The following is a 27,601-nucleotide window of genomic DNA, read 5'->3' as shown; positions in this document are numbered from 1 at the left end:
CAGCAGCACCTTCTGTAAATGTGTGATTGCTCATCTGGGAGGCAACAGGGCCCAGGAGCCCGGGAGGAGGGACAGATGCATCCTAGGCCTCTGCTGGGGCTGAGATGGGAGCAGCCCCCGGTTCCCCGTCCTGTGCTGCCGTCACGAGTCTGTGGTGCCATCAGGGCGGTGGGCACTTGGTGGTGTTGCCCACACACATGTTCAGACTCTGCAGTTCAGAAGGGCTCTTCCTGCGTTGATAGACCACTGCACGGAGAGTGGTGTTTGGGCCTGTTGCAGCTGGGTCAGACCGGGGCGGGGTGGGCGGCCTGACTGGTGCGGGTGGAGGCCAGGGGGATGGTTCCATCTGGGACCTTAGAAGAAGCCCCTGACATTCCAGCCTCAGATTCTCACGGCAGAGATCACATAGCACGCGGCATTGGTGGTGAACGTTGTAGAGCACTGAAAACCTTAGGAATGCTACTGCTTTGGCTTGAGATTTTGGGTTCTTTGTCCTTCTGGTCTGTGGAAGGGAAGTTTATTTATTTTTTTTTTAATTAATTTATTTATTTTTTAACATTTATTTATTTTTGAGACAGAGAGAGACAAAGCATGAACGGGGGAGGGTCAGAGAGAGGGAGACACAGAATCGGAAACAGGCTCCAGGCCCTGAGCCGTCAGCCCAGAGCCTGACGCGGGGCTCGAACTCACGGACCGCGAGATCATGACCTGAGCCGAAGTCGGCTGCTTAACCGACTGAGCCACCCAGGCGCCCCATGTGGAAGGGAAGTTTAATTCACGCATAGAGTAAGACCTTCGTGACTGCTGAGGTAGATAAAAGTACTGAGTGCTTGTTTTCAAGCTCCAGATCTGCGTGTGTTTAAGGCATGACTTTCACATTTCATCCTCGCCAAGGATTTTTTAACTTGGGTCCAAGTCCCCCTTCGCAGAGTAGTGGAGCTCCTTTGTGACACCGGGAGGTTGTGTCACCCTGGCGGGTGTATTTGACCCTGGGACTTTTTGCTAAATAGGGATGTTATGCCTTGTGCGTCTGCACCAATCCCAGCTGCTGCTTTCTGCAAAGTCTGCTGTAGTTCATGGGTCCGTGAAAGAGTGGTGGGGAAGAGGGGGGAGAGTTTGGTTTTATCGCCTAGGGAACGAGGCATTTCTCAGTTAGACATGGGCCATGTGCTGTTACTGTCGTGTTAAGTTTAGATGGTGCTGGGCATTTGGTCCAGATAAAAGCACCAAATCCCACTCTGGACCATAGAATGCACCTTTTGTTATTATCTGTTCGTCCAAAATAGATCAGAGGTCCCCAGTGTTAAGTGCTGGGAGGGGCTCCTGCAGAGATAAAGCAGGGCTTCTTCTCAGGGGCCTGTGGCGTTGGGGAACGGATGGGACAGCAAAGGAGGGAATCGATCCCAAGATGGCAGGTGTAAGCTGTCCGGTGCTCATGAGAGTGGAACGAGGGTGCAGACCTTTCTGTTGGCATTACCTCCACACAAAAGCAGTTGACCTCCCTGGGCTGATTTCCCTGAAGACTGTGCTTGTGTGTCCCCCGGGGCCACCAGGAGGGCCTTACTGCCTTTTTCCGGCAGCGTGAAGGATCCGAGCTGGATGGAGCGGCTGTGCTGTCCTCTCCCTTGCTCCTGCAGGTTAGCTGCTAGGGCCTGGTGTAGCCTGCGTCTGGCCTCTCCTTGTCACATGGGGTCTCCAGTGCCACCCTGCCAACACAAGATGCCAGCACAGATGGGGCACTTAACAGGAGCTCACGCCAGGGCAGTGTGGCTTCGGGCCCGTGGAGCGGCTGAAGCAGAGGACTGTCGATGCCCGTCTCACTTGCTCCCTAACTGAGTCTTTCTGGTTTTCTTGGCAGGTTTAAGGGGCTCAAGCCGACTGTTATCCTTCTCTCCCGAGGAATTTCCGACGCTGAAAGCAGCTGGAGGGCAGGACAAGGCTGGCAAAGAAAGGGGCGTCTTAGATCTGTCGTATGGGCCAGGACCAAGCCTCCGCCCTCAGAGTGAGTGAGCTGCCGTCCCTGTCCGGGCACCCGTGGGGACAGCGGGGCTCCCCCTCATCTTCCTGCCTCTCTGCCTGCTAGAAGCATACGTGTCCTCGGCAAGCCGAGCTCCCGGGGCCCAGGCTCCCTGCCTGGAAAGCATGGCTACTGACCCTTTGTCTGCTCTCTGCCTCTGTGGGATTTGCCCCCTAGGCTGGGCCGGAGGTCATTCCTCTCTTGTCCTTTGGGTTGGGCCAGGCCTGTCTGCTTCCCCGGCTGTCATCAGATGTGAGTTCTGCTCTGCTCAGGTGGTCCTGGCAAAGACAGACTGAGGGCGCGTTAACTCTGTCCCCGAGCCAGGAGCTTGTTTTCTAAGCCAGTGGTTCCTAAACCTAGCGGAGTCCTGTCAGGGTCCTTTGGGGAGTTTGTTAAAAAGTCTGATTTCCAGCCCTCCTCCGTCCTCAGCCAAATTAGCATCTCTTGTGTGTGGTTTTTTTTTTTTTTTAAGTTTATTTATTTTGAGAGGGAGAGAGAGAGAGAGGGAGTGAGCTCATCCCTGGGGGAGGGGCAGAGAGAGAGGGAGGGCTCTGCACTATCAGTCAGCACAGAGACCCATTGCAGGGGCTTGAACCCATGAACTGTGAGATCATGACCCGAGCTGAAATCAAGAGTCGGACACTTAACCAACTGAGCTGCCCACGTGCCCCGAGAATCTCCGTTTTTTAACATGTTCCCTTGGGGATTGTTTGGTAGCCAGTCTAGGATTTGTCTCCACAGTTCCCTCACCTGGGGTCTAGCCAAGGAGTTGGCAGGATTATATAGCAATACTTGCAGGTAGGATTTTCTTTTTAGTGGCCTTGAGCGGTTAGAGGTTAAGGTTTTTTGAGGAATGAGATTTTTCCTTCTGTTCTAAGCAAGGATTGTGAAATAGCTCTTATGTATTTTGTTTGTTTGGGATGGGGGGGAGGGGAGGGCTTGATCAGGTCTTGAAATGGAGGGACTTTTGTCTGCCTGTCCTGATTAATCCCCAAGGTATCCCGGGGTTAGAGGTAGAACTGACACCCTATAAAGGAAATGATCACTAGGTGGCTCCTTAATGAGCATGCTACCTTTTCAGGGGCCTGTGGTGGGTTATTTTGTCTGCTCCAAATAGGTAACCAAATTCTCAGGCCGAGAACTGTATAGCTTTCTGGGATTAAGATGACCTGCTTTGTAGGACCACAGAAATTTAGACCTAGCAGAGGCTTCTGGGATCGGTTCCATCTCTTCATTTGAGGAGAAGGAGAAGAAGCAGGAGTGGCCAGAGCAGTGGCCATAGGGCTTGCCCAAGGTCACACTCAAGGCGGTCATATTGCCGGGAGCTGACCCTGATTTTGTGGCTCCTGTGCTGTGTCTCTTTCTCTTGAGGGTCAGGTACTCAGGGGCTTCGTGTTTCACCTCCTAGCCATACGTTGACTGAGAAGGGGCAGGCTTATCTGTAATTCCCCCACATCTTGCTATGTTTGGCAGTGGGAAACGTCATCTTAGAAAGGTCGATAGGTGGGAAGGTTTTAATCTGTGACCTGCAGGAGAGCCCTATGGGCTGGAGCAGGACCAATTCGGGTGAAGGCCTGGTGGGTAGGGCCCCAGACCCTTTCATGCCCCCACTTGGAGGGAGAGGGGCTCTGCTTCTTATGACCTGGGGAGTCTGTCTGACTAGAGATGTCACCTTGAATCAGAGTTGAAACATGTCAGGACTTACTCCAGTTTTAAAGATTTCATTTTTAAGTAATCTCTACACCCAGAGTGGGGCTCAGACTCACAGCCCTGAGGTCAACAGTTGCACGCTCCTCTAGCCAGGTACCATAGGACTCGGTCCAGTTTTAACGTAAAGGCCAGTGCTGCTCCTGACGGGTCAGTGATCGTGGGAGAAATGGCCCAACGCTGTTTCATCCGGGCTGTCCTGATTTCTTTGGGGTGGTCGGTCTGTGGGTGTGCGTGGTTTATATTCACCCATGAAGACCACGTCTTGCTTCTACCTGCCTTCTCTGTGAGTGGACCTTATTTTGTGTTTCTCTTTACGCCTGACTTCCCGCAGCAAGTTCATGCTCGTTGGCCAGGTGTCCGTCCTCCACCTTCCGTGACAGATTCGACCACTTGACTCGACTCTGCACTTTTGGGGCTTTTGTTTTTGGTGAATGAGGGGGTCCCTTGACCTTCAGACCCTCATACAGTCCCTCCTCCCCCCCCCCTTTCCTTTCCCCTTTTGCCCCCTTTCGATTTCCAGATGTGACAAGCTGGAGGGAGGGCGGTGGGCGAAACATAATTTCTGCCACGTCTCTGAGCGCCTCCCCGACTGAGCTGGGCAGCAGGAACTCGAGTGCGGGAGACGGAGCCCCCTCCTCGGCATGTACCAGCGATTCTAAGGACCCCTCTCTCCGCCCGGCTCAGCCTGTCCGCAAAGGGGCTTCACAGTTCATGGGAAATGTATACCACCCACCTACATACCATGACATGCTTCCTGCTTTTGTAAGTTTTCAGAGTGTGCATATTTTTTTTTCCCATGGAGTCGGATTGCTTGCGAAGGCAGAACCTACTCTAAGTGGTTGAATATCCACCTCGGTTTCCCCTCCCAGTGTCTTTGCCCTGATATACCCTGCCTTGGAAGTGCCCGTTACTTCTGCGTTTGCTCTCCCCCTTTTCAGATCTTAAGGGTCTTTGGCTTCTTTCCCTGGTGATGTAGATACTGTTTCAGCCTTGGTTCTTTAGAAAAAGGAGAGGCAGGCATTGCTCCGGACACCACGAGTCCCCAGGTTCACTTCCTGACGGCGGGAAACAGATGGGGGAGATGGTGGTAGGATTAAGTGGGAAGTTCCAAGACTTGCCTGTCTCTTTTTCCCATTTTCTGTTTTTCCCAAACAAATTCGGATGCAGGGGGAACTTAGAATTTGAGCCATTACCGGAAAACCCTGTTCATTGATGTTATGTTTCAGATGTGTTCGCCACAGTCATCAGAGAACCAGGGTACCGTGGAACGAGGACCTTTCCCCCTCCCCCAGCTCCGTCTTGAGCCCCGTGTCCCTTTTAGACAGTTCCAGATGAATGACCAAGATGGGTAAGGCTACTGCATTAATAGTCCCGTGTCTAGAAATTGCCCCCGGTGGTTGTATTGCACAACATCGTGGGCTCATGTGCGAAGGTGTCTTGTCTCCTGGAGACTCTGAAAACCAACTCAGAGCTCCAGGGCGTGTGGGGTGGCTGGGATCTGGAGCTAGACGAGGTTGTATTATGATCGCAAGTTCTTGACAGAGTTGGAAGTTTTGGCATGTGCTTGTGGCTGCTACGCTGGGCATTAGTGCCGAGTGTATAAAACTGTGCAATGAGGCGATACTCTCTGGGACGTATTTGTTCGGCATAGGTTTCTTTTATCTTTTCATTATTAGTTTCTTTTAACTTTTTTAAGTTTCTTCATTTATTTTGAGAGACAGAGACCATGCGAGTGGGGGAGGGGTAGAGAAAGAGGGAGACGGAATCCCGAGCAGGCTCCGCACTGCCAGCGCAGAGCCCGCCGTGGGGCTCAAACCCGCAAAACCGAGAGATCATGACCTGACCCGGAACCAAGAGTCGGACGCTTAACCGACTGAGCACCGCCCCCCCCCAGGCGCCCCTGTTAGAAGTTTTTTTTTTTTTCTTTTTTTCCCTTAAAGGAGAGGATTTAAATATTAAATGCAACCATGAACCTTTGCAATGTGGGACATATTTTTGGAAAAGTATTGGCTTTTGCTTCCATCTGTGCACTTGACACGAGGCCAGATCTTTACTCTTCTCGCCCTCATCAGAAAAGAAAGCAGGCTGGGAACGACTCGGCCCATCCGCCCGCTGAGGCAGCTGGTGGGACGGGCGCCGCGGCCCACGATCATCAACGCGGAAAACCTGAAGGGCCTGGACGACCTGGACGCCGACGCCGACGACGGCTGGGCAGGTGGGTTGTGGGGCTTTCAGGGTCGGGGTCGCCTCTGCTTTCCAGGGCTGAAGGCCCCCCGGCAGCAAGGTGTGCGTCCCTCAGCCAGCCACCTCGCCAGTGGTGACTTCCTCTCTGAGCACTGACTCCTGTTGGCCTTTGGTCTTGATCTCAGATCCATGGGAGATTTTGTTGACTTGCCAAAAAGACTTTTTGGAATGGGAAAGTTAAACAGAGCTGTAAATGGGGTAATGAGCCCCCAGCTTCCCATCACCTAGCTTCAACAACTACCGTGCCCCGTCTGCCAACCTGATGATTTTCTCTTAAAATCGTTTTTATTTGCGTTCACGTACATGGGAATTCCATCAACAGGTGCCCATTTTAATGATGCAGTTTTGACAAATGGATACATGTGTGCCGAATGTCCCCCCTCCCCCGCCCCCCCAGATGTCCCCCCCCCCCCCCCCAACTCCCCGCTCCCACCCCAGGGCCTCCCCTCTCCTGAGGGGACTTCCTATCGAATAGTACGTTCATTCAGTCAGTACCCAGGAGTGAATTGTTAGGTCGGAGGGAAGGTGTGTGATCGGGCCCGTGAGACCCACCTAAACCTTTCTCCACGGTGGCTGTGGGGAACGCGGGTCCCCTGTAGCCTCACGACGCTTCCACGTGATTAGTCTTTTTAATTTTAGCCCTTCTGGTGGGTGTGTAGTGGTGTCTCATTGTGCGTTTCATTTGCATTTTGCTGATGACTAATGCTGATGAATAGGTTTTCTTGTGTTATTTGGCAACTGGTAGATTTTCTCGTTTCTTTGAGCGGTAGGTTACAAGTAAGTCGTGGATACGAGTCCTTGGCCACTTACTTTTTACAAATATTTCCCCCATTGCTTGTCTTGTTGGTTCATTTTTTTTTTTTTAGCACTGTTTTGATGAGCAGTTTTTTTTATTTTGATGAAGGTTAATTTGTAAGTTTGTGTTTTCTATGGTTGTTTCTTTTGCGTCCTATCTGAAAATCTTCGTCTCTCCCTGACAGCAAAGATATTCCCTTATTTTCTATAGTTTCAACCCTTGTTTTGGGGTCCGTGATTTACGTGGAATTAACTCTTGTACATAAGATGGAGTTGAGGCTCGTTTTAATCCGTCAGGATATCCGGTTCCGCACCATTTGTTGGGAGAACTTTCCTCTGCCTATTGAATTGCTTTGGCACCTGCCAAAAATCAATTGACCAGATAAGTGTGGATCTATTTCTGGACGCTGTTTGTGTCCTGGATGTATTGATTCATTCATGCCACCACCACACTGTCGCTCTATAGTAAGTCTTAAAGTTCAGGTAGCATAAGCTTTCTGGCCTTGTTCCCTTTCATGTTATTTGACTGTAAGGTCTTTTCATTCCCATATAAATTTAGGATCAGCCTGTCAGTATTTACAAAAAGCCTAGAGGCATTTTGGGTAGGACAGCGTCGAATGTATTTCTGGATAGATGATACCTTGGATCTCCCATCCAGGACCTTGGGTGAATCTCTGACTTTCTTCAGTTCTGTTTCAGTTTTCAGTGTTGGAGGTCTTGAACATCTTCTGTTGAGTTTATTCCTAAGTAGTTGATGTTGTTTGGATGATGCTGTAAATGGCATTGATTTTTTTTTTTTTAAGTGTAATTTATTTCTTATGTTTGGTGTTCCTATAGATAATACAGTTGATTTTCGTGTGTGGACCTTGTTGTAGGCACTTTGCTGAATACGCTCTTTAGTTTTACTAGTTTCTGTTGATTTCTTAGAATTTCTAAGATTTTTTTTTTTTTTTTTTTTTAGAGGGAAAGAGCGAGAGAGTGCACACACCACATAAGGGGGGAAGGAGGAGAGGGAGGGAGAGAATCCCAAGCAGCCTCCACACTCAGTGTGGAGCCCACGTGGGGCTCTAGTTCCCATGACCTGAACTGAAATCAAGACTTGCATGCTTAACCAACTGAGCCACCCAGACACCCCCATTTCTTAGAATTTTCTACATAAACCATCATGTTGTCTATAAATAGGGATGGTTTTATGTTTCTTTTTCAGATTATATGCCTTTTATTTCTTTTTTCCTTTTTTTTTTTTTTTAATGTTTGTTTTTTGAGAAAGAGAGTGGGAAAGGGGCAGAGAGAGAGAGGGAGACAGAATGCGAAGCAGGCTCCAGGCTCCGAGCTGTCAGCACAGAGCCTGACGTGGGGCTCGAACCCACGAACTGTGAGATCATGACCTGAGCCTCAGCTTAACCGACTGAGCCACCCAGGCGCCCCCTACCTTTTATTTCTTGCCTAAATGCTGTGTGGTACTTCCAGGACAGGGTTGTTTCAAGTTCTTTGTTCCTGATCTTGTGGAGAAAGCGTTTAGTGTTTCACCATTAAATCTGATGTCAGCTGTAGGGTTTGGGTGTTCTTTATCAGATTGAGGGTTTCCTTGTATTTCTGGCTTGCTGAATGTTTTCTAAATCACGAATGGGTATTGAATTTTGTGAAATAAATTTTCCTGTGCTGTGATTATAAGGTTTTTCTCCTTTATTTTGGTAATCTGGTGGATTGCTTTCTTTCTTTCTTTCTTTCTTTCTTTCTTTCTTTCTTTCTTTCTTTCTTTCTTTCTTTCTTTCTTTCTTTCTTTTTCCTTCCTTCCTTCCTTCCTTCCTTCCTTCCTTCCTTCCTTCCTTCCTTCCTTCCATGTACATGAGCAGGGAAGAGAAGAGGAGAGAGAGAGAGAGAGAGAGAGAGAGAGAGAGGAAAAAAAAAAGAGAATATTCCAAGCAGGCTCCCTGCTCAGCATTGAGTCTGATGCTGGGCTCAGTCCCACGACCCTGGGATCATGACCTGAGCCGAAATCAAGAGTTAGATGCTCAACCTACTGAGCCACCAGGTGCCCTGCACCAACTGATTTTTTTAATGCTAAACCAACCTTGCATTCCTAGACTAAGCTACACCTTTTTGTATACCTAGATTCAATGTGCTGATATTTTATTAAGGTTCTTGGCCTCCATGTCCATGGTGGATATTGGTCTATAATTTTCTTTTTTTTTTTAAATTTCTTTGTTGGGCTCATAAGATGAGTTGGAAAGTGTTCCTTCTCTACTTTCTGAAAGAGTTTCTGTAAGTTTGGGATTATTTCTCCCATAAATGCTTGATAGAATTCACCAGTGAAATAACCTGGCGCTGGTATTTTCTTTGTGGTGACATTTGTGATAATTTAATTTCTTTTCTTTTTTTTTTTTTTTTCAACGTTTATTTATTTTTGGGACAGAGAGAGACAGAGCATGAACGGGGGAGGGGCAGAGAGAGAGGGAGACACAGAATTGGAAACAGGCTCCAGGCTCTAAGGCATCAGCCCAGAGCCTGACACGGGGCTCGAACTCATGGACCGCGAGATCGTGACCTGGCTGAAGTCGGACGCTTAACCGACTGCGCCACCCAGGCGCCCCAGTGATAATTTAATTTCTGTGAGTAGTTAATGGGGCTGCTCAGATTCCCTTTGTTGTTTTGTGTCAATATTGGTAAGTTGTGTTTTTCAAGGGATTTATTTGTTCTTTGTGATTGAATTTATTGGTATAAAGTTGATAGCAATTCCTTTTCTTTCTGATGTCTGTAAGCTCTGTAGTGATGGACTTCTTTCTTTCTCATTAATTGGGTAATCTGTATTCTTCTTTTTCTTACTTATGCCAAGGGCTTATTGGTTTTATTAATCTTTTACTAAAAGGCAGTTTTGGGCTTTCATTTTCTCCATTGTTGGATTGTTTCTATTTCATTTTATCTGTTCATTCTAATTATTGGGGCTCTCTAGATTTCTAATTTAATTCCATTATAGTCAGAGAGCATGCACTGTATGATTTCAGTTCTTTTCAGCGTACTGAGACTTGTTTTATGATCAGAACATGATCTTTCTTCATGAATATTCCAAGTGCGTTTGAAAAGAATGCGTATTCTACGGTTGTTGATTATTACATTCTGTAAATCTCAATTTAGTCACTATCAAGGTTGTGGAATGTGTCTTTCAGACCTTACATAGTTACTGATGTTTTTGTATGATCCTCTCAGACAATGAAGCATTAAATTCTCCACTGTGACTGTGGATTTATCTGTTTCTCCCTTTAATTCTATCAGTCTCTGCTTCATTGATTTCAAAGCTATTGTTAGGCATATGCACATTTATAATTTTTATGAGTTGACACATTGACCCTTGGTATTGTTTGCAGATGTCCTTTATCATTGGAAGTGCTTCTTGGAGTCTGTCTTGTCCTGTGTTACTACTGCTCTGGTGTTACTGTGTAAACGGTGTGTCTTTTTTCTTTAATCCTTTTCCTTTCAACCCATTTGTGGTTGTATTTCAACGGATGATCTAGACAGCATATAGTTGCCCTTGCTTTTTCATTAAATCTGCTTTGTAATTGTATTGGGCTTTTTGCCTTTTTATTAAGATACGGTGCATATAACAAATTTCATATACCATAACATGTACCCTTTTAAAGTCTGCAATTCATTGGATCTTTAGTATATTGACAAGTTTGTGCAACCATTTCCACTGTTCAGTTCGAGAACATTCTCATCAGCCACAAAAGAAGTGTTGTATCATTAACCGTCACTCTCACTTACCCCCCAGCCCCGCACACAGCCTCTGGCAACCACTGAGCTACTTTCTATCTCTGTGGTCTTGCTTATTCTGGACATTTCATATAAATGGAAGCACCAGTATAGAATGTGGCCTTTCACGTCTGGCTTCTCTCACTGAGCTTGTTTTTCAAGGTTTGTCTTGTTGAGGAGGTGTGTCTGCATTCATTTTTTTTTTTTTAATGTTTGTTTATTTTTGAGAGTTAGACAAAGCACGAGTGGGAGAGGGGCAGAGAGAGAGGGAGACACAGAATTGGAAGCAGGCCCCAGGCTCTGCGCTGTCAGCACAGAGCCCGCTGCGGGGCTTGAACTCACGAACCACAAGATCATGACCTGAGCTGAAGTCGGTCACCCGGCTGACGGAGCCACCCAGGCGCCCCTGTCTGCATTCATTTTGTGGCCAAAGTACCATTCCCCTGTGTGGATCTCCCACAGTGTGTGTGCCCACTTGCCACCTGATGGGCACTTTCTGCCCCTGAGCTGCTCAGGCCGGGGAGTGCCCTAGGGCACAAGCAGCAGCCCACGAATCACGCTGGCCAAGCCTCTGTGTTGCCAGATGGATCTGGGTCCTGTCTGGTTTTTGCCTGCTTTCTTTCGTTCACTCTTCTGCACCTTCCAATATAATTCCAAAATACTTTGTCCAGATTTAAGAACTGTCCTCTGTGGGAAGGTTAATCTGACGGGGCCGCCTTGCTGTCACCCGAAGCCGGAGCTGTCCCTCACTTGATCTGCAGTGTCTGTCTGGTGGTTGCGGTTGGCTGGGTGGCCCTCCTCCTCAGCTGGGCCAGGACGAGCTCCGACCGGAGGAAGCCCCCCCTACCCCTCGCCTCGTGTGGCGCTCTTGGCGCTGCTGAGTCTTGGCTTTGCCCGTTCTCCCTGGCCCTCCCTGGTTACAGGTCTTCATGAGGAAGTGGACTACTCCGAGAAACTGAAGTTCAGTGATGATGAAGAGGAGGAGGAAGTTGGGAAGGACGGCAGGCCCAAGTGGTAAGGATGCCCCCCAGCCCTGCTCGTGGCACCGCGCCCTGGGGCTTGACCGCGGCCGGAGGCGCACGCATCAGTGCGGGTCACCGTGCCAGGCGCATTGCCTCGTCGCCCCGGCAGCCTCACTGGGGCAGATTGGGTTTCCATTCTGCGGATGGCACAGCCGTGCGGGACGGGAGCCAGGGTGTGCTGGCCGGGTGGCTGGCGGGCCGGCTGAGTCCCGGTGGTTTCAACCGCTGTGTCCCCCTGAGTGTGTGTGTATACGCCGCTTGTTCCACAGATCACTTCTGTGGGTGTGGTGCCCAGAAGGGTTTCTCTAGCCAAGCATGTTTGGGAAACCACCAGGGTTCAACTTACCCCTTTACTCCGGGGTTGTGCGTGCTAGAGTGCACATCCGGGATCTTGGGAGAAGCACCGGACGGGGGATACGAGATTTCCGGAGCTTCCTCGACCCCTTCGGTCTTCCCTTTTCTGGGTCATTTTGTTGGGCTCATTTTACTTATGACGCCTTTTGGAAAATCACTGCATTGTAGTCTGGTCCCTCTAGTTTTTGTCATAATAGATTGATGGTAGAATGATTGGCTAGGACTTTTTTTTTTTTTTTTTTTTTAACGTTTATTTATTTTTGAGACAGAGACAGAGCATGAACAGGGGACGAGCAGAGAGAGAGGGAGACACAGAATCCGAAACAGGCTCCAGGCTCTGAGCTGTCAGCACAGAGCCTAACGCGGGGCTCAAACTCACAGACCGTGAGATCATGACCCGAGCCGAAGTCGGACGCTTAACCGACCAAGCCACCCAGGCGCCCCAGGACTTTTTATTTTTAGTTATTTACTTATTTTAAGTGTATTTATTTTGAGGTAGAACATATGAACAAGGGAGGGGCAGAGAGAGAGGGAGAGAGAGAGAGAGAGAGAGAGAATCCTAAGCGGGCCCTGCACTGTCAGCATGGAGGCCGATGTGGGGCTCGAACTCACAAACTGTGAGATCATGACCTGAGCCGAAACCAAGAATCGGATGCTTAGCTGCCTGAGCCACCCAGGCGCCCTGTTTTTATTATTTTTGGAGTAAACTCCATCCCTAACGTGGGGCTCGAACTCCCAATCCTGAGATCAAGAGTCACAGTTTGTATGCACTGAACCAGCCAGCTGTCTGTGGCTAGTACTTTTTTTTTTTTAATTTTTAATTTAATTTTTTTTTTTTTTTTTATTTTTGAGACAGAGACAGAGCATGAGCAGGGGAGGGGCAGAGAGAGAGGGAGACACAGAGTCCGAAGCAGGCTCCGGGCTCTGCACTGTCATCACAGAGCCGGACGCGGGGCTCAAACTCACGGAGTGTGAGATCATGACCCGAGCCGAAGTCGGACCTCACTGACTGAGCTACCCAGGCGCCTCTGGTTCTTTCTAAATAGTACCTACAGCTGCATTAATTTGCTTTTTATTTATTTATGTTGAATACCAGCAAATATGGATGCTTTCTTTTGTATGGAATTGCCTATGTTCTTTGCATATTTATTTATTGGACTTAGTGTATTTCCTTTAAAACGTGATCAATGTTATATATTGTTTAGATATTAATACTTCGCTGTTTTTCCTTAAAAAAAAATTTTTTTTAATGTTTATTTTTGAGAGAGAGAGAGAACACGAGTAGAGGAGGGGCAGGGAAAGAGGGAGACACAGAATCCGAAATAGGCTCCAGGCTCCAAGCCCTGACATGGGGCTTAAACTCACAAACTGTAAGATCATGACCTGAGCTGAAGTCAGACGCTCAACTGACTGAGGCACCCAGGCACCCCTTGATGTTTTTCCTTTTGTCTATTTTATTGTCTATAACTGAATGTTCAGAGGGCCAAGTTTGCGAGCCTTGGTTTGTTTTTTGTTTGGTTTAGTTTTGTTTTGTTTTTGGTTATTCGATATTCCTCCCTTCAAAGCCGTTCTAGAGGGAGCTGGTAGTGACCTTCTGCTGGTTTTTCTCTGATACACAAACAGTTAACTATTTGAGGCTTTTCTAATTTATTTTAATGCTGTGTGATTTTAACTGAAGTTTTAGACGCACTTGGGAAATATCTTGTGGGTCAGTTCTTGGAACACTAAGCTCAGAAGGAATTGTGAGCAAGAATTTAAATCAAAAGCAAAGACATAAAATATTACAGACTTCTGGAACAGTAGGACACTCTGTTCCTTGTCTCTTTCGGTTGATGTGAATTGAATATTCAACCGAAAGAGTTAGGCATGGGTTTGGGCGAGGCTTTGCTAATGTGACCAAGGACATCTCAAATTGAGAATCCCCAAACCACCCCCCACCCCCACCCCACCCTGCTGAACCTGATCTTTCCACCGTGTTCTTTGAGCTGGTTGTGAGTCTCCTCCTCCAAGCTCCCAGGTCTTCCTTACATCTTGTCTCCCCACCTGTGACGGCTTCCTGACACTTCCCTGGATCCCAGCCCTTCCTGCTCACTGTCTCTGGGTCCCTGGGACCTCATCCTTTCTTTTCCAGACCACTCAGAGGTTAGCCGGCTCGCCTCCTTCCTTCACACTGTGCCCTTGTCATCTTTCCTGGGGGGGCGGGAGCCTCGTGTGGTTAAGGCAGTAGTCACTAGCACTTAGTGCCCTGCCGTGACCTCAGCCACCTCCGCAGCCTCATTCCACCCCCCCCCCCACCCCTGGTGTGTGTGTGGACACCTGCGGACATGCACGTGCGGGCCACACCTGACTCCCTGCTTTTCTCGGAACTCCTTGATGTGTGCTGGGCACTTGTTTTGCATAGACGAGGTGCTTGGTAAATGCACACGGTGTTTTTCCCTGGTGCCTTTGTTTCCCCCGCGGCAGGTAAAGGTGAGCACGGGCTGGATCTCCATTCCCTCCGAGCCTCCCTTTGGAACCTCTCCCCTTTCTCACGTGGAGTCTGCTCTGCTTTCCTCTTCTTGGTCTCCCGTTACGGCATTATTCAGTGAGCCTTCTTTTGCTATTTTGAGGAAAATCGATCGGGCACCTCCTTTATGCAAAGCACAGGGAAGGAGCCCTGGTATGAGGAGAGAGACCTTCCTCTGGGATCTTAGGTTCCAGTCTAGTCACTCCTCCTGGGAAGGCAGCTCCCCAGCGTCTCTGACACTCCGTTACCACCCCTTTAAAATGGGGGTGAGCACTTGTTTTCCTGCAAACCAAGTAATGGGTGTGAAACATCCTGCCCAGAGCTTTGTGTGCAAGAGGGACTTGGTAAATGTTGGTGCCACCGGATTGTGGTGTTTTGGGCATGTCCTCTCAGCCGTGAGGGGCTGGGTCTGTTCGAGGGAAGGACACTGGTATGTGGGCAGCTGGCTTCGGAAAACCTGAGGCCCTGTGACGGGTAAGATCAGACTGCACTGGGGCTGAATGGGAAAACTCACATTCACTGTGGTTTGTCCTAGGAACAGTTGGGACCCCCGACGGCAGCGGCAGTTGTCAATGAGCTCCGCGGACAGTGCTGATGCTAAGCGTCCCCAAGAGGAAGGAAAGGACTGGGGTGAAGCCGTGGGTGTGGCCCGTGTTGTCCGCAAAGTGCCAGAACCTCAGCCACCTTCTAGGAAGCTTCACAGCTGGGCATCTGGCCCAGACTACCAGGTATCATGGGCACTGGAGGGGTTCTGTGCATGTGATTAGCTTGGAAGGTGCACACGCGTACATAAAAGTCCTAGGTGGACGTTTCTTTCTCCTGTTTTAATTAAAAAAAAAAAAAAAAAAAAAAGTCTTTGAAAATTTCAAAAACAGTTAGCTGGATACAAAGAATATTTTTCTCTGAACCTTTTGTAGAGTAAGTTGCTGGGCTGACCAGGCCCTGTCACCGCAGAACACGTTGGCATCTATTTTCTACCTCCTGGGTGACCTCAGTCAAAACTAGGAAGGTAGCGTCGATAACCACTGCCATCTGATCCCCAGACCCCCTCCGTCTTGTACCACTTGTGTCGCTGATGTTCTTTGTACGGAAGAATCGGTGCAGAGTCACATGCCGCCTTCAGTCTAGGATAGCCCCTCAGCCTTCCTTAACGTTCAGGACTTGGACACTTGTGGGGACTGTAAGCCGGTTATTTTGTAGAATGTACCTCAAGTAGGGGTTGGTTTGGTGCTTCCTCACGATTAGGTTCAAGGTTTCCGTTTGTGGCTAGAATCTCTCAGGAGTGACACTGGCTCATGTTGCCTCCCGCCAGGTCACTGATTCCACTCTGCCCACCTGCTGACAGCCTTCACTCTGATCTCTTGACTAAGGTTATAATGTCTGCCGAACTTCACGCTGTGGGGTTTCTCTCTTCCACATTCGTAATTGATGAGAATTTTGTGGGGAGATACTTTGAGGCTATGAATGTCCTGTTTCTTACGAAACTTCGAATTTATTTATTGATACCAATGGGTTATGATCTGTGCCTCTGACTGTTGGCTCTGAAGCCCCAAGTATTTTCGGTTTGGCTGTTGGGAACCTCTTCAAGCTGCGTCTGTCTTTATGTGTCTTCATCCTTACGGAGCAAATCCCTTGCTTGCTGATTAGACAAGTTGGCTTTTTTTTCTTTTCTTTTTTTTTTTTTCTCTCTCTTTTCTTTCCCTTTCAAAAAAATTTTTTTTTTCAGGCCCACCAGGAGAACCTTTCCCAAGCTCATTTTGTCCTTACCCTGCCTTGGTCTGGAATCAGCCCTTGTGATATTGAGAAACCAATATGTGGTCACCAGGAATGCTCACTGCTCTTGGGTCCTTTTGGTGGACAGAGTGAGGAAATGTGTGTGTATAGATATGTGCGTGCACGCGTACATACATGTTCGTGTTGTCTTTATTATTTACTTCTATATCTGCGTGGAGAACTATGAGTTCACAGTTATATCTCTGGTTCCACACATTCCAACCTAGTTCTCTCCCACCGCGTATCTGTAACTCCTGTCTCCAACAGTGAGACACCTGTTCCCATTGTCCCCAGTATTCACACTTCCTCGATCAGCTCCCCTATACGTGACCCGTCTCCCATTTCTGCCCCCACCCTCTCTCCCTTGTAAAGATGCCCTCCTCACTCACTCAACCATCTGTGTCGTTCCCCCACTCCCAACCCCACAGATGCCCTGAATCTCCCCTCTAGGCCACCTCTCCTTATGAATTGCCTCCTCACCCAGCTTGATGGGGCTCTCACTCCCACACCAGCCACGTCTCCACACGGACATCCTCCTCTCCCTGCCCGGGTTCTGACCACCTGCTCTTAGCCACCATGACTTCCTGGTGCCACACGTGCCACACTTCATGACTTCATGACGTTGGGACTGAATTGTGCAGGAGGCACAGTATTAGGGGTAGAAAAGGCATTAATTTAAATATATTTGGGGGAAAAAAACCCCAAAACAAACCTTGCTTTTTTTTTTTTTTTTGAGAGGGAGAGGGAGAGCTCACCAGCAGTGGATGGGCAGAGGAAAAGAGAGAGAAATCTTAAGCAGGCCCAGCCATGAGATCATTACCTGGGCCGAAATCAGGAGTCAGACTCCCAACTGACTGAGTCACCCAGGCACCCAAAACTTGCCATTTTTAATGCACTTTGCCATTTAAGGGAGTCTGGTTCCATATCTTACAAAATGAAAATACTTTATCTTCAGGTTTGTTTGTTTTTTTAAAATTGAGTACCAGGCACTGTGCTAGGTACAGGGGAAAACAAAAACGAAACAAAATTGACATAGAGCTAGGGCACCTGGGTGACTCAGTCAGTCGAGCATCTGACCCTTGATTTTGGCTCAGGACATGATCTCCCAGGTTCATGAGATCAAGCCCCGCGTTGGGCTTTGTGCTGACTGGGTAGAGCCTGCTTGGGATTCTTTCTCTTTTTCCCTCTCTCTCTCTCTCTCTCTCTCAAATAAACAAACATTAAAAAACAAATTGACACAGACCTATTCTTGGAAATTACCCTGCAATGAATCCAAATTTCGTTCATATGTTGGGGTTGGTGAGTATTCAAAGAAGATTTCGTTTTGATCTCATAACAATGTGAATTAACTGAGTCGGGAAAGAAAAAATGTAGTTTTCTGCATTCCAATTTCTGAAAAGTTCCAAGTATTTTGCAGAGCATGGAGTCTATGAAATGGTAGCTACTGTCGGGAGTTCAGAAAGGCACGTCAGCCGTCTCGATGGAAGTATTCATACACTTTGAGTGCTGCTCCTTCCTCTCTGGGAGCACCGGGGGCTGATGGTGGAGGCTCTGTGGTGCCACTGTGCCCAGCGCTACAGAGCGCGGCCGGAGCTGGTCAAGGGCCACGTGAAGGACAGTGCACACGTCGGCCCCAGTTACATCGTGTGAAAGTACTTTCGCTTCCAGGTCAGAGGTTTCTGATCTTTTACAATTGTCACCGTTGTCTCTGGATTATGAGAAGCCAGCTCTCAGGAGGAAAAGTCCTTGACTGCGGTCAACGTGTCACATAGCGCTTTTGCGGAGGGTTCACGAGCAGACCGGAGAAGGCCCAGACCGTGTTTGTTTATGTTTGAGGACTCGTGACACTTCTGTGCGTCACTAGCACTCAGAATGGGAAGCTGTGTGTTGTGACGGTCACCTCGCTGGAGTTCCAGTGGCTGGGGATCGGTTGAACTTGGCCGTCGTCCGTGCTGGTGCATATTCTGGGTGCTCCCTGCAGATCAGGGAGGAACCTTCCCGGTGTTGAATGGGCTTCTCTCTGTTGCTGTCCGGTAACTGGTGACCGGTGAGAGAGACTCAGGAGTGGATGAAGTCGCCAGAAGAGATGTTTTTAGATGAAGCGTCACTTTGTAACCGTCGATCTGACTGCATTTTAATTTCTCGTACCTCTTTATTCCCAGAGGTTTCTGTATTTTTACGGGAGAAAGACTAGAGCCGTTTTGCAACTCGGGGGATGAGCGTGTGGTCCCTGCTCCCGTCCAGTAGCCGTGGAGGCCCTTATCTTGTGTGCCCATTCGTGGTGGTGGGAGCACCAGGGTGCTGTTTTCTTTGTCGGTCACCATGCAGAGTGTGGTGCAAATCCTTCCTTGCACACCCACCATCCCGAGGGCCTCCTCTATCCCCAGCTTACAGTGGGGAGCTAAGGGAGGGAGGGTTGACACTTGCCCAGACCTCACTGCAGGTTAGGAAAGGGCCTGGAGACCCAGGTCCGCGGCGTGCGTGACTGCTGCCTCTCGAAGGTGCTCGGGGATCTTGGGAAGCAGAACTGCTCCCATGCTGGGGTGGCCCCGTCTCCTGGGTTTGGGGTCTGTTGTTCCAGCAGACTTCATTTCTCTCGGCAGAAGTCCTCGCTGGGCAGCGTGTTCCGGCAACAGTCTGTCGAGGACAAAGAGGACAAGCCACCTCCGCGGCAGAAGTTTGTGCAGTCAGAGATGTCCGAGGCCGTGGAACGAGCCCGAAAGCGCCGGGAGGAGGAGGAGCGCCGAGCACGGGAGGAGAGGCTGGCTGCCTGTGCCGCCAAGCTCAAGCAGCTGGACCAGAAGCGTAAGCAGGCTCAGAAGGCGGGCGAGGCCCCGAAACCGGCAGAGAAGGAAGTGCCCCGATCTCCAGGCACCGAGAAGGTGCCCCCACAGGAGAATGGCCCTGCTGTCCGCAAAGGTAGGCGCTGGGCCCTTGTCCCATCAACTGGACACCCTAGGCTGTGGGTGCCTCCCTGCCTTACTGGTTCAGCCTGTGGCGGGCAGCTGGAGGGGGCGGGGAAGCACCGGCTGTTGAGTTTCGGCATGGGTTCACGTCCCGTGTCAGGGACTGAAACCGGCTGGCTGCGGCCACTCGCCTCCCTGGTGCCCGTTCCCTCAGCTGTAAAATGGGCTGGAATTAGTACGCACTTTGCCACACGCTGAGGGGCACGTGAGATAACGTACAGAAAGCACCTCGTGCAGCTTCTAGATACGGAAAGTGTGCGCGCTGCCCGCTTGGTTGTCATTCCGTACCTCGTGGCCATTCTCACCCCTGCCACTGCTCAACCAAAGATGCAGATGGTGGCGGGCCTCAATGCAAGCCCGGGGTCCTCTGAGTTCATTTAACAAAATCACAAAGTGGGGCGACTGGGGGGCTCAGCCGGTGAAGCGGCTGACTTCAGCTCAAGTCATGATCTCACAGTTTGTGAGTTCAAGCCCCACGTCGGGCTCTGTGCTGACGGCTCAGAGCCTGGAGCCTGCTTCGGAATGTGTCTCCCCTCTCTCTCTGCCCCTCGCCTGCTCATGCTCTGTCTCTCTGTCTCTCTCAAAAATGGATAAACATTTAAAAAAAAAACCAAAATCACAAAGTGGGGCGCCGGGGTGGCTCAGTCGGTTAAGCGTCCACCTCTTGATATCTGCTCAGGTCATGATCTCATGTTCGTGGGATCGAGCCCCAAGTTGGGCTCTGTGCTGACAACACGGAGCCTGCTTGGGATTCTCTCTCTCCCTCTCTCTCTGCCCCTCCTTCACTTGTGCTCGCACATGCACACACTGTATCTCAAGAAAGAAAGAGAGAGAGAGAGAGAGAGAGAGAGAACCACAAAGTATCTTTGTGACCTTGGGGAGAAGCCCGCCTGTTTGTTAGAGTATGTTTTTCCTGGCCTGGATTCTGAGGGCTGGATCCACACGGCTCCATAAGAGATGTCGAACAGCATTGCACGTCGGAAAGTGCCTTGTAGCAGTTGTAAAGAACATGTTCTTTGTGACCAGCTTTGTTCTTTGGGACCTTCTTAAACGAACTAAAACCAACTCTGTTTAGGAGAGAGGGGCCTGATGTTAGTTTCAGACCCTGAAAGCTTCTCAGGTGGGTCTTACTCAATGGTCATGGTCTGCTGGTCCTCAGCCCCCTTCTGGCCAAGGAACACCGAGAAACCGCCACTGTCCTGCCCATCGCCTCTCACTGTGGCCCGAGTGCAGCCTGTGCTGGTGTCCACACTCGCTGAGACAGGCAGTGGAGAGTCCAGGAAGCGGGTGCCATGGTGTGAGTGTGTCCAATTGAGACTGGCCTTCGGGGTGTGTGGGCACCTGCTCTGTGCTCTTCCGTGTTCCCCCTGTGCTGCACCGCTGGGTCCCTGAGGCTTTGCATCAGGGTTTGGGTGTCCCCTGCAGTAAAATCAAGAATGCCGATGTCTTTTCTACTTCGTTAAAGCTGTAAAGGTGGCTTGAGGTAAGGAAGAAGGGAATTTCAGAGAGTGTACAGATGGGAAGTTGTGTGGAACACTTGCTACCGGCCTTGCATGGATTGTCTCCCTTAAGGCTCACAAAGGCCTGTGGGATGGACAGAGTTGCTGTCCTCCCTTTACAGATGAGGCAACCAGCCAGGGGACGCGTGCTGACTTGGTGGCCAGCACGGCCTTTGGCTGCATTGACTCATGTCGCTCAGGTGATGGCTGTGGGCTATCGCCGAGCTGGTGGCTGCTCTCTCATTTACTGGGGTCCTTTTCGATAGAACCCTTCTCTTCTGGAACCCTGGTGGTTCCTCTGACCTCTCGACCCTTAGCTCTCTCTCACCTCTGAAGCGATGGCGTCGTGGGGAGTCCATGGCCTCGTGCACCGTCCGTGCCAGCGAGAGCAAGCGTTTGCCGTAAACGTTTGACTGGCCCGGCTTCTGTGAGCTCACCGCAGCCATTTCTCTGGTTACTTGTCCTCTAGGCTCCCCTGAGTTTCCTGCCCAGGGAACCCCCAACACGTTTTCAGAAGAAGCCCCCGCGGCTCCTCCAGCTGTGGCTCAGAGTGGCGGCAGTGAGGAGGGCGCCAGGGAGGCTGGGTCCCCTGCACAGGAGTTCAGCAAGTACCAGAAGTCTCTTCCTCCCAGATTCCAGCGCCAGCAGCAGCAGCAACAGCAGGTAAACAGATCGGACTGCTGAGTGTGGATGTCCCCTGTCTCCTCCTCTGGTCCCCTCCCCCTTCGATGAAAAGAAACAACTCGAATATCCCCATCACTGGCACGGATGTTAGGGGCTGCACCTGAAAACTTACAGCCTTGGAAGATCATCCCTGGCCGTGTTTTGTTTTTCCGAGTGATTTCTCCCGTGGATGAATAGAACGGTTGTTGGTGGCGTCTTCCCTTGTCTGGTGTTGGTGAGGCAGTGGCAGCGGGGTGTGCACTCACCCAGTGCAGTTTCGCTGAAGAGTGGTGTTTTCGTTCAGAGCAGTGCACTGCAGCCTGTCCATAGGCCAGCGTTGTCCGCCCTGGGACCGTCCCAAGGAGTGAGGAAGCCCGGGAGGGCTTGGAAAGCTGGCAGAGAGGTGTACTAGCTTGGGATAAGCACTGGGGTTTGTAGGGGTTGAGTTGAACTGCTGTGCATCCTGGTCCTAATCGTGCAGCTTCTCGGGTCGAGTGTGGCCTCAGGTGGCCCAGGAACAACGAGTACCGGCCTCAGAGGGGCAGCGAGGGTTTTGTGGCACCTGCATTCTGGTGGATCGGCGTTATCAGTGTCATCTTTATTAGTGTTTTGTGAACTTTAAAAGGGACCTGCTCTTTGCCCCAGAGAAGATTACGTGGGTGATGGTTGTAATCGTACCGATCTCTGGTGGCCAGCTGGAAGCACCGTTGGTGATTGTGTGTGTTCCAGGAGTGATAAATGAAGGAACAGATGATTACTGATGAGCAGTGCACTCGGGTGGGAAACAGATGAAACGTGGACATCACGTAGCCCAGCAGCTAGATGTGCAGTAAATCATCCTTAATAACAACGATCCCGGTGCAGAACATGTGTGCCTTAGGGACACAAATCAGGATCTCCAGCATCTCCAGCCTTTTCCAGAATCTCATTTGGTTGCCTGTAAAACCTTCACCCCAGACCCTCCTTCCCCTGGGCCCCTACGAGGTCTTCCGGAAGCTCATCAGGTCCTGAGCGGTAAACACGAAGCTGTGTTCCTTGTGTGCTTTGACGGTCTTATAGTGTGAGCCAGCACTGTGCAGTTACTCCCTGGCTTGGTGGAGAACTACTGACCAGGAAGGTCTCTGGGGTGACTCCAGCCAGACACAGCAGCGAGAGCTCCTGTGTGTAACGCTTCTGGGGGGCGGGGACGGGTAAGTCCTTCGGGAAGAGAAAGGAGTCTGAAAGCACCGGGACTGCCGAAGGAGCCTGGCAGACAGACTGTCTGGTCAGGTTCCCGGGGGGCCTGGGGTCCGGACGGAGGAGGAGCTCTGGGCGGAGGCCCACAGAGCCGTCCTGGGAATCCAGCCCGGGCCTTTTTGTTTGCAGATGGGAAGGGTGCGGCCCGGTCCGCTTTTCTTGTCTGACTCTGCACCTGGGTCCTGCCGGAATGCTGATTCTGGGTGCACTGGAGAGGGAGGGCAGCTCTGGAGGTCACTGATGTGAAGGGGCAGGGCTGGAAATGAGCCCCCACGGGGTCTAGGACCAGATTTTGAAGGTTTTGCTGGTATTTATCCATTTGTGCACTGGATTTTCTATGTGCCGTGACTGGTGGTAGGCCGCAAGGATACGACAGTGAACCCGGCGTGTAGTTTCTTATGGTTTTGTGAGGGAGACCGGCAGCTCAAAACGATCACCCACTGTCAGTGCTACAGAGGAGAAGGACCAGTGCTGCAGAGCAGAGGCAGGGGCCTCATCTCGTCCAGGGACTCGGGGTGGCTGCCCGGAGGAAGGGCGTTTTGAGCGGAATCCTGAAAGAGGAGCAGGGATGAGCCGGGATGCAAGGGAGTAGGAAGCCTCCTAGACGGAGGGCCCAGTGTGCAACCAGGGCCCCATGTGGGCAGGCAGTCGTGTGCAGTGAAGCTGGTGGGTGGTCGGGCAGGTCGCGTGGGGCCTGGTGGGACTCAGGCTGTTCCATGGAGAGCTGTGGGGAGCCATCAGAGACTCCTACAGCCCGGGGTTAGTGTGCCTGTGTGTGTGAGTGTGTGTGTATGGGGGGTGGGGGTGTGTGCGTGTGCGTGTGTGCGTAGTGTGTATATGTGTGAGAGTGCGTGCATGTGCGTGTATACACCTGCACGGTCTCTGCCCCGAGCACCGGTCTGACCTGTTCTCTCTCTGTCTGCTCAGGAGCAGCTGTATAAGATGCAGCACTGGCAGCCCGTGTACCCCCCACCTTCCCACCCACAGCGCACTTTCTACCCCCACCACCCCCAAATGCTGGGCTTTGATCCCAGGTGGATGATGATGCCTTCCTACATGGACCCACGGATCCCGCCCACTCGGGCCCCAGTGGATTTCTACCCGTCCGCCCTCCATCCCTCGGGTAAGCGAGCCCCAGTGGGCCACACCAGTGGAGTCCAGGACGGTGTGGTGTTTGGGGTGTTGCTTCGGGACTTAGGCCCGCCCAGATCCGGTCTGGCCGCTCCTGTAACTCACGTGACCAGTCTGAGTTTGAACTTTGTTGTTGGCACCATGAGGGCATGGATAGTACCAGTCGCAAAGAATTACTGGGCAGAGTCTTTCTGATGATGCATTATGTGTTGTTTTAACTAGTTCTGATGTCCCTGCAACGTCCTTTTGTTCCTCTTTCCTTTTTTTTTTCTTGTTTCTTTCTTTTTTTTCTTACTGAAGGGTATCTCTCTTTCCATTCATAGTGTTTTTTTGTGACTTCTCTCTTTTTTTTCCTTGGTTTCTCCTCCCCATTTTTAAAATGCCATTTTTAAAAAGCAACTTTTGGGTTTCTTAATTCTTTTATCTTATTTGGTTTTTATTTCATTAATTTTCCTCATTAATTCCTTTGAAAGTATTGTACTCTTTTGTAATTGCGCCGAATACTTAGCCCAGTAATTTCTGATTTTTAGATGTAAGTATTTAAGTATTACTTTAGCTGTAAATTGCTATGAACAGGAGTTTTAAGATACAGCATTTTTGTTACTGTACAGTTTTCAGTGCCCGTCAGATTTTGATTTGTTACCTTTCTTTGGTTGATGGTTTTTAATAGTATGGCATAAATTTTCCAAATACAGAGTTTTAAGAATATCCGGATGGTGTTAATTTCTAACGTGGCTGCTTTGTGGTCAGATACCATTGTCTGTATGATCTAGAACAGGGGTCAGGAAGCTTTTCTGTAAATGCCAGATAATAAATATTTTGGGCTTTGAACAGCTACTCCATTTTGCTGTTGTAGAACAAAAATGACCAAAGACGATAGTGATTGAACGAGTCTGGTCGCTTTCCAGTAAAACTTTATTTTTAAAAACAGGTGGCAGGTCAGGTTTCACTCAAGGGCATTCGTATGCCAGCTAGCTCCCGATCGAGATTGCTTGGTGTTTTGTTGAGATTTTTTTTTTGTAGGCTATTACATACTCTTTATTTAACATTCTGTGTTTTCTTGAAAAGAATATTCTCCAATTGGATGTGGTCCATTCCATCGAACTTGCTGGCTGTGCTGTGCGAGTTTCTCTCACATCCATCACGATTTGTTAACCCCCCCCCCCCCCCATCACTTACTAAGAGGTGCGTGAGAATCTCCCACTGTGACTGTAGGTGTGTTGAATCCCTAAGCCTGTCGGGCTTCGCTCTCTCTGGAAGCAAACAGGTTTGGACTGATGTATCTCGTTCTCCTTATCCTCACACAGCACTGTCCTCCTTAACTGTGCTTTCCACCTCTCCTGTCCACTGTGTCTGATACTGATGTCATCATTCCAGGTTTCTTTTGATGAAGATTCATTTGGTATCTTTTTACCATCCGCCTCCCTGAGCCCTTTTTTGCAGGGGGCGTTTGTAGGTACAAGATGCGTATGGTTTTACCCACTCTGAAAATCTGTGACTGTAATTGCCAAAGTGCCTCTCTTTGGATTTGGGGGGATTATGATATTCGGATTTTCTGCTGTCCTACTTTATACTTTCTGTTGATCCCACCTTTCTTACTTTTCTTCTTCCTTTTTTTGGATCAAGTTTTCCTATGCTTCCGGTTGTTTTACTTCTGCGTGCTGTTTGTACTGTGTTAGTGGTTACGTGACGTTCTGATACGCACCTGTGACTGGCATAGGCTGATGGGCGTTCTCACCCTTCACCCGAGCTGATGAGCTCATCAGTCTGTCTTCTGAGTTCTCCCTCGAGTTTTAGTTCTTGTTTTTATGCCACCAAATCGGGCATTGTTTCTGTTGCTTCCTACAGTCTGCTTCTGCAGACTCGCCTGTCCCTTCACTAGTTCCTTCCCGTGTGTTCCATCTGGGTGCGATACGCTTCTTTGTGAAGTACATTCTGTCGAGTTCTTCAGGAAGTTTTTCTGGCAGTAGGTTTTCTTTGCCTGGAAAAGTCTTTATGGCACCCTTTCTCTAGCTGGGTGTAGAATTCTGGGTTGGCATGTCTCTTTTTCAGGGCCAGGAAGGTAGTAGTGCATTTTCTTCTGGTTCTGTGGCTGCTCAGAGTGATTCGTTTCTGTGGAACCCACTCTGTGTTCTTTCTGGCTTCTTTAAGATCTCCTCTTTCCTCTGTGGTTTCGTCTCCCCGTGTTGTGTCCATTTTCTCTCTGCTTGTGTCCAATTTCTCTCTCTCTCTCTCTTTTTAATTTTATTGCCCAGTGAATTTTTTCAGTGACTATATTTTTTATTATTGGAATTTCTTTTGTCAATTCTAGTGTGTGTGTGTTTGTGTGTGTCATGTTTTTCTTAAGGTTTTAATTCCTTTTTTATGCTTTTAATAACTTAAAACCTGATTTCTAGTATTTATTATTCTGTTATCTGAAGTTCTCAGGCAGGTAACCCTGTGGGCTCACTGTGGGCTAGTGGTGGGCAGCTTCCCACACATGCTGGGAATTTTGGATTGTGAGCTCATTTTCAACAGAGCTGTATTTGTTGTGGGGATCCGGTACAGCTCCAGTGGAGAGTCTGTCTCTCCAGTTATGTTTTCTCTTGCCTTCCTAGAACCCCTTGCTATTCTAACTTGGGAAAATTCTGGACCACTCTTGGGGAATGCATCTAAACCCTCCTCCCCACAACCTGCATGAAAGCCAGCACAGTTATACATTCCTAGCAGCTAACTATTTTTCCCTAACTGGCCCAGGCCAGGACACAAACTTAAGTTGTTTCCCTGTACTAAAGAGCGTGTGTGTGTGTGTGTGTGTGTGTGTGTGTGTGTGTGTGTGTATGTATATGTATATATATGTGTGTGTATATATATACATATATATATATTTTTTTAATATTTTTGTTTGTTTATTTTGAGAGAGAGAGCGAGCCACCCATGTGAACAGGGAAGGGGCGGGGAGAGAGAAAGAATCTCAAGCAGGCTCCACACTGCCAGTGCAGAGCCTGATGTGGGGTTGAACTCACGAACTGTGAGATCATGTCCTGAGCCAAAATCATGAGTCAGGCACTCAATCGACTGAACCACCCGGGTGCCCCAAAGAGCATGGATTTTTAAATCTGCCTTTGAATTGAGGGCCTCTGTCTTGAGCAGCTTCTCCTTGTGCAGAAAGCTCCATCCCCTGTGCTGCCGGGGGTCAGAGTCCAAGCCCATGCTTACTAGGACTGACAGGTGTATTCCCCTGCTCCCCTCCAGGAAGCACCGGCTTGTGGCGCTGGCCGGTGGCTGTGGTTTCAACTCCCTGGGGATTTCCCAATTTCTTGGGAACACAGCTCTGCAAGTGATATGTGTGATGACCTATTCTGCCCCGCACGTTTGTGGTAGCAGGGTTTTCTAGGTAATAAGAGCTGTGAAAAGAAGCCAGTGTGCCTCATAATGAGTACTTAATGAGTGGTGTGTAATTTCAGGGTTCCAGAGAGGGTCCCCACCGGCTGACTCACACTAACTTTATGTTGGAGTCACGTATCAGTGGCATTTGAAGAGGGCGCTCTAGAGCTAAAAGAAAGCTTTAACGCACCGGCCTAACGCAGAGCCGTTTTCTGGCCAGATTATCTCTGTGTAAAAGCCACACAAAATGTATGTATGCTAATAAGCTCTGTGAAGAAAGTATCTGAAAAATCAGATCTTTCTCTGTCCACAGACTTAGGCCTGATGAGACGTTTAATTTCTGCACCACCTCCCTCCTCACTCTCCCCAGGTTGATGGACGTGGACAGATAGGCCACGGTGGCGGGGAGGGGGGTGGTGGCACACTTTCCCCTGGTAGCTTATGTGTGGAGGGACCGAGGTGTCCTCTGTGTCTTAATCACCTCAGGCCCGTTAAACAGTTTATTGTCATCTGTGCACCCCCATTCACCGTATAAAAACGTGGAGTGTGGCAGTCAGTCCTAGGGCTAG

General features: G+C 49.6%; 1 protein-coding gene across 12 annotated transcripts in view; it reads left to right on the top strand.

Moving 5' to 3' along the window:
* The window catches only part of PRRC2B (proline rich coiled-coil 2B), a 90,417-nt gene that overhangs the window by 37,193 nt on the left and 25,623 nt on the right, over window positions 1-27,601 (top strand). For 11 of the 12 annotated variants that reach the window (XR_008290884.1, XM_053204484.1, XM_053204493.1 and 8 more), the window contains exons 6-14: window positions 1,859-2,002; window positions 4,248-4,489; window positions 4,954-5,075; window positions 5,800-5,942; window positions 11,440-11,530; window positions 14,934-15,126; window positions 18,775-19,090; window positions 21,106-21,299; window positions 23,463-23,658. Coding sequence is in view for 11 of the 12 variants with exons in the window: in XM_053204484.1 (XP_053060459.1) it covers window positions 1,859-2,002; window positions 4,248-4,489; window positions 4,954-5,075; window positions 5,800-5,942; window positions 11,440-11,530; window positions 14,934-15,126; window positions 18,775-19,090; window positions 21,106-21,299; window positions 23,463-23,658 (1,641 nt within the window). In the remaining variant the exon portion in view is untranslated. The remainder of the gene's footprint in view (window positions 1-1,858; window positions 2,003-4,247; window positions 4,490-4,953; window positions 5,076-5,799; window positions 5,943-11,439; window positions 11,531-14,933; window positions 15,127-18,774; window positions 19,091-21,105; window positions 21,300-23,462; window positions 23,659-27,601) is intronic. The other variant, XM_053204491.1, reaches the window with a different exon arrangement.

This window comes from Acinonyx jubatus, chromosome D4 (genome assembly GCF_027475565.1).
Source record: "Acinonyx jubatus isolate Ajub_Pintada_27869175 chromosome D4, VMU_Ajub_asm_v1.0, whole genome shotgun sequence".
Classification (NCBI taxonomy): Eukaryota; Metazoa; Chordata; class Mammalia; order Carnivora; family Felidae; genus Acinonyx; species Acinonyx jubatus.
Note: the sequence above shows the minus strand (reverse complement) of the source record. Positions and strands in the feature narration are given on the sequence as shown.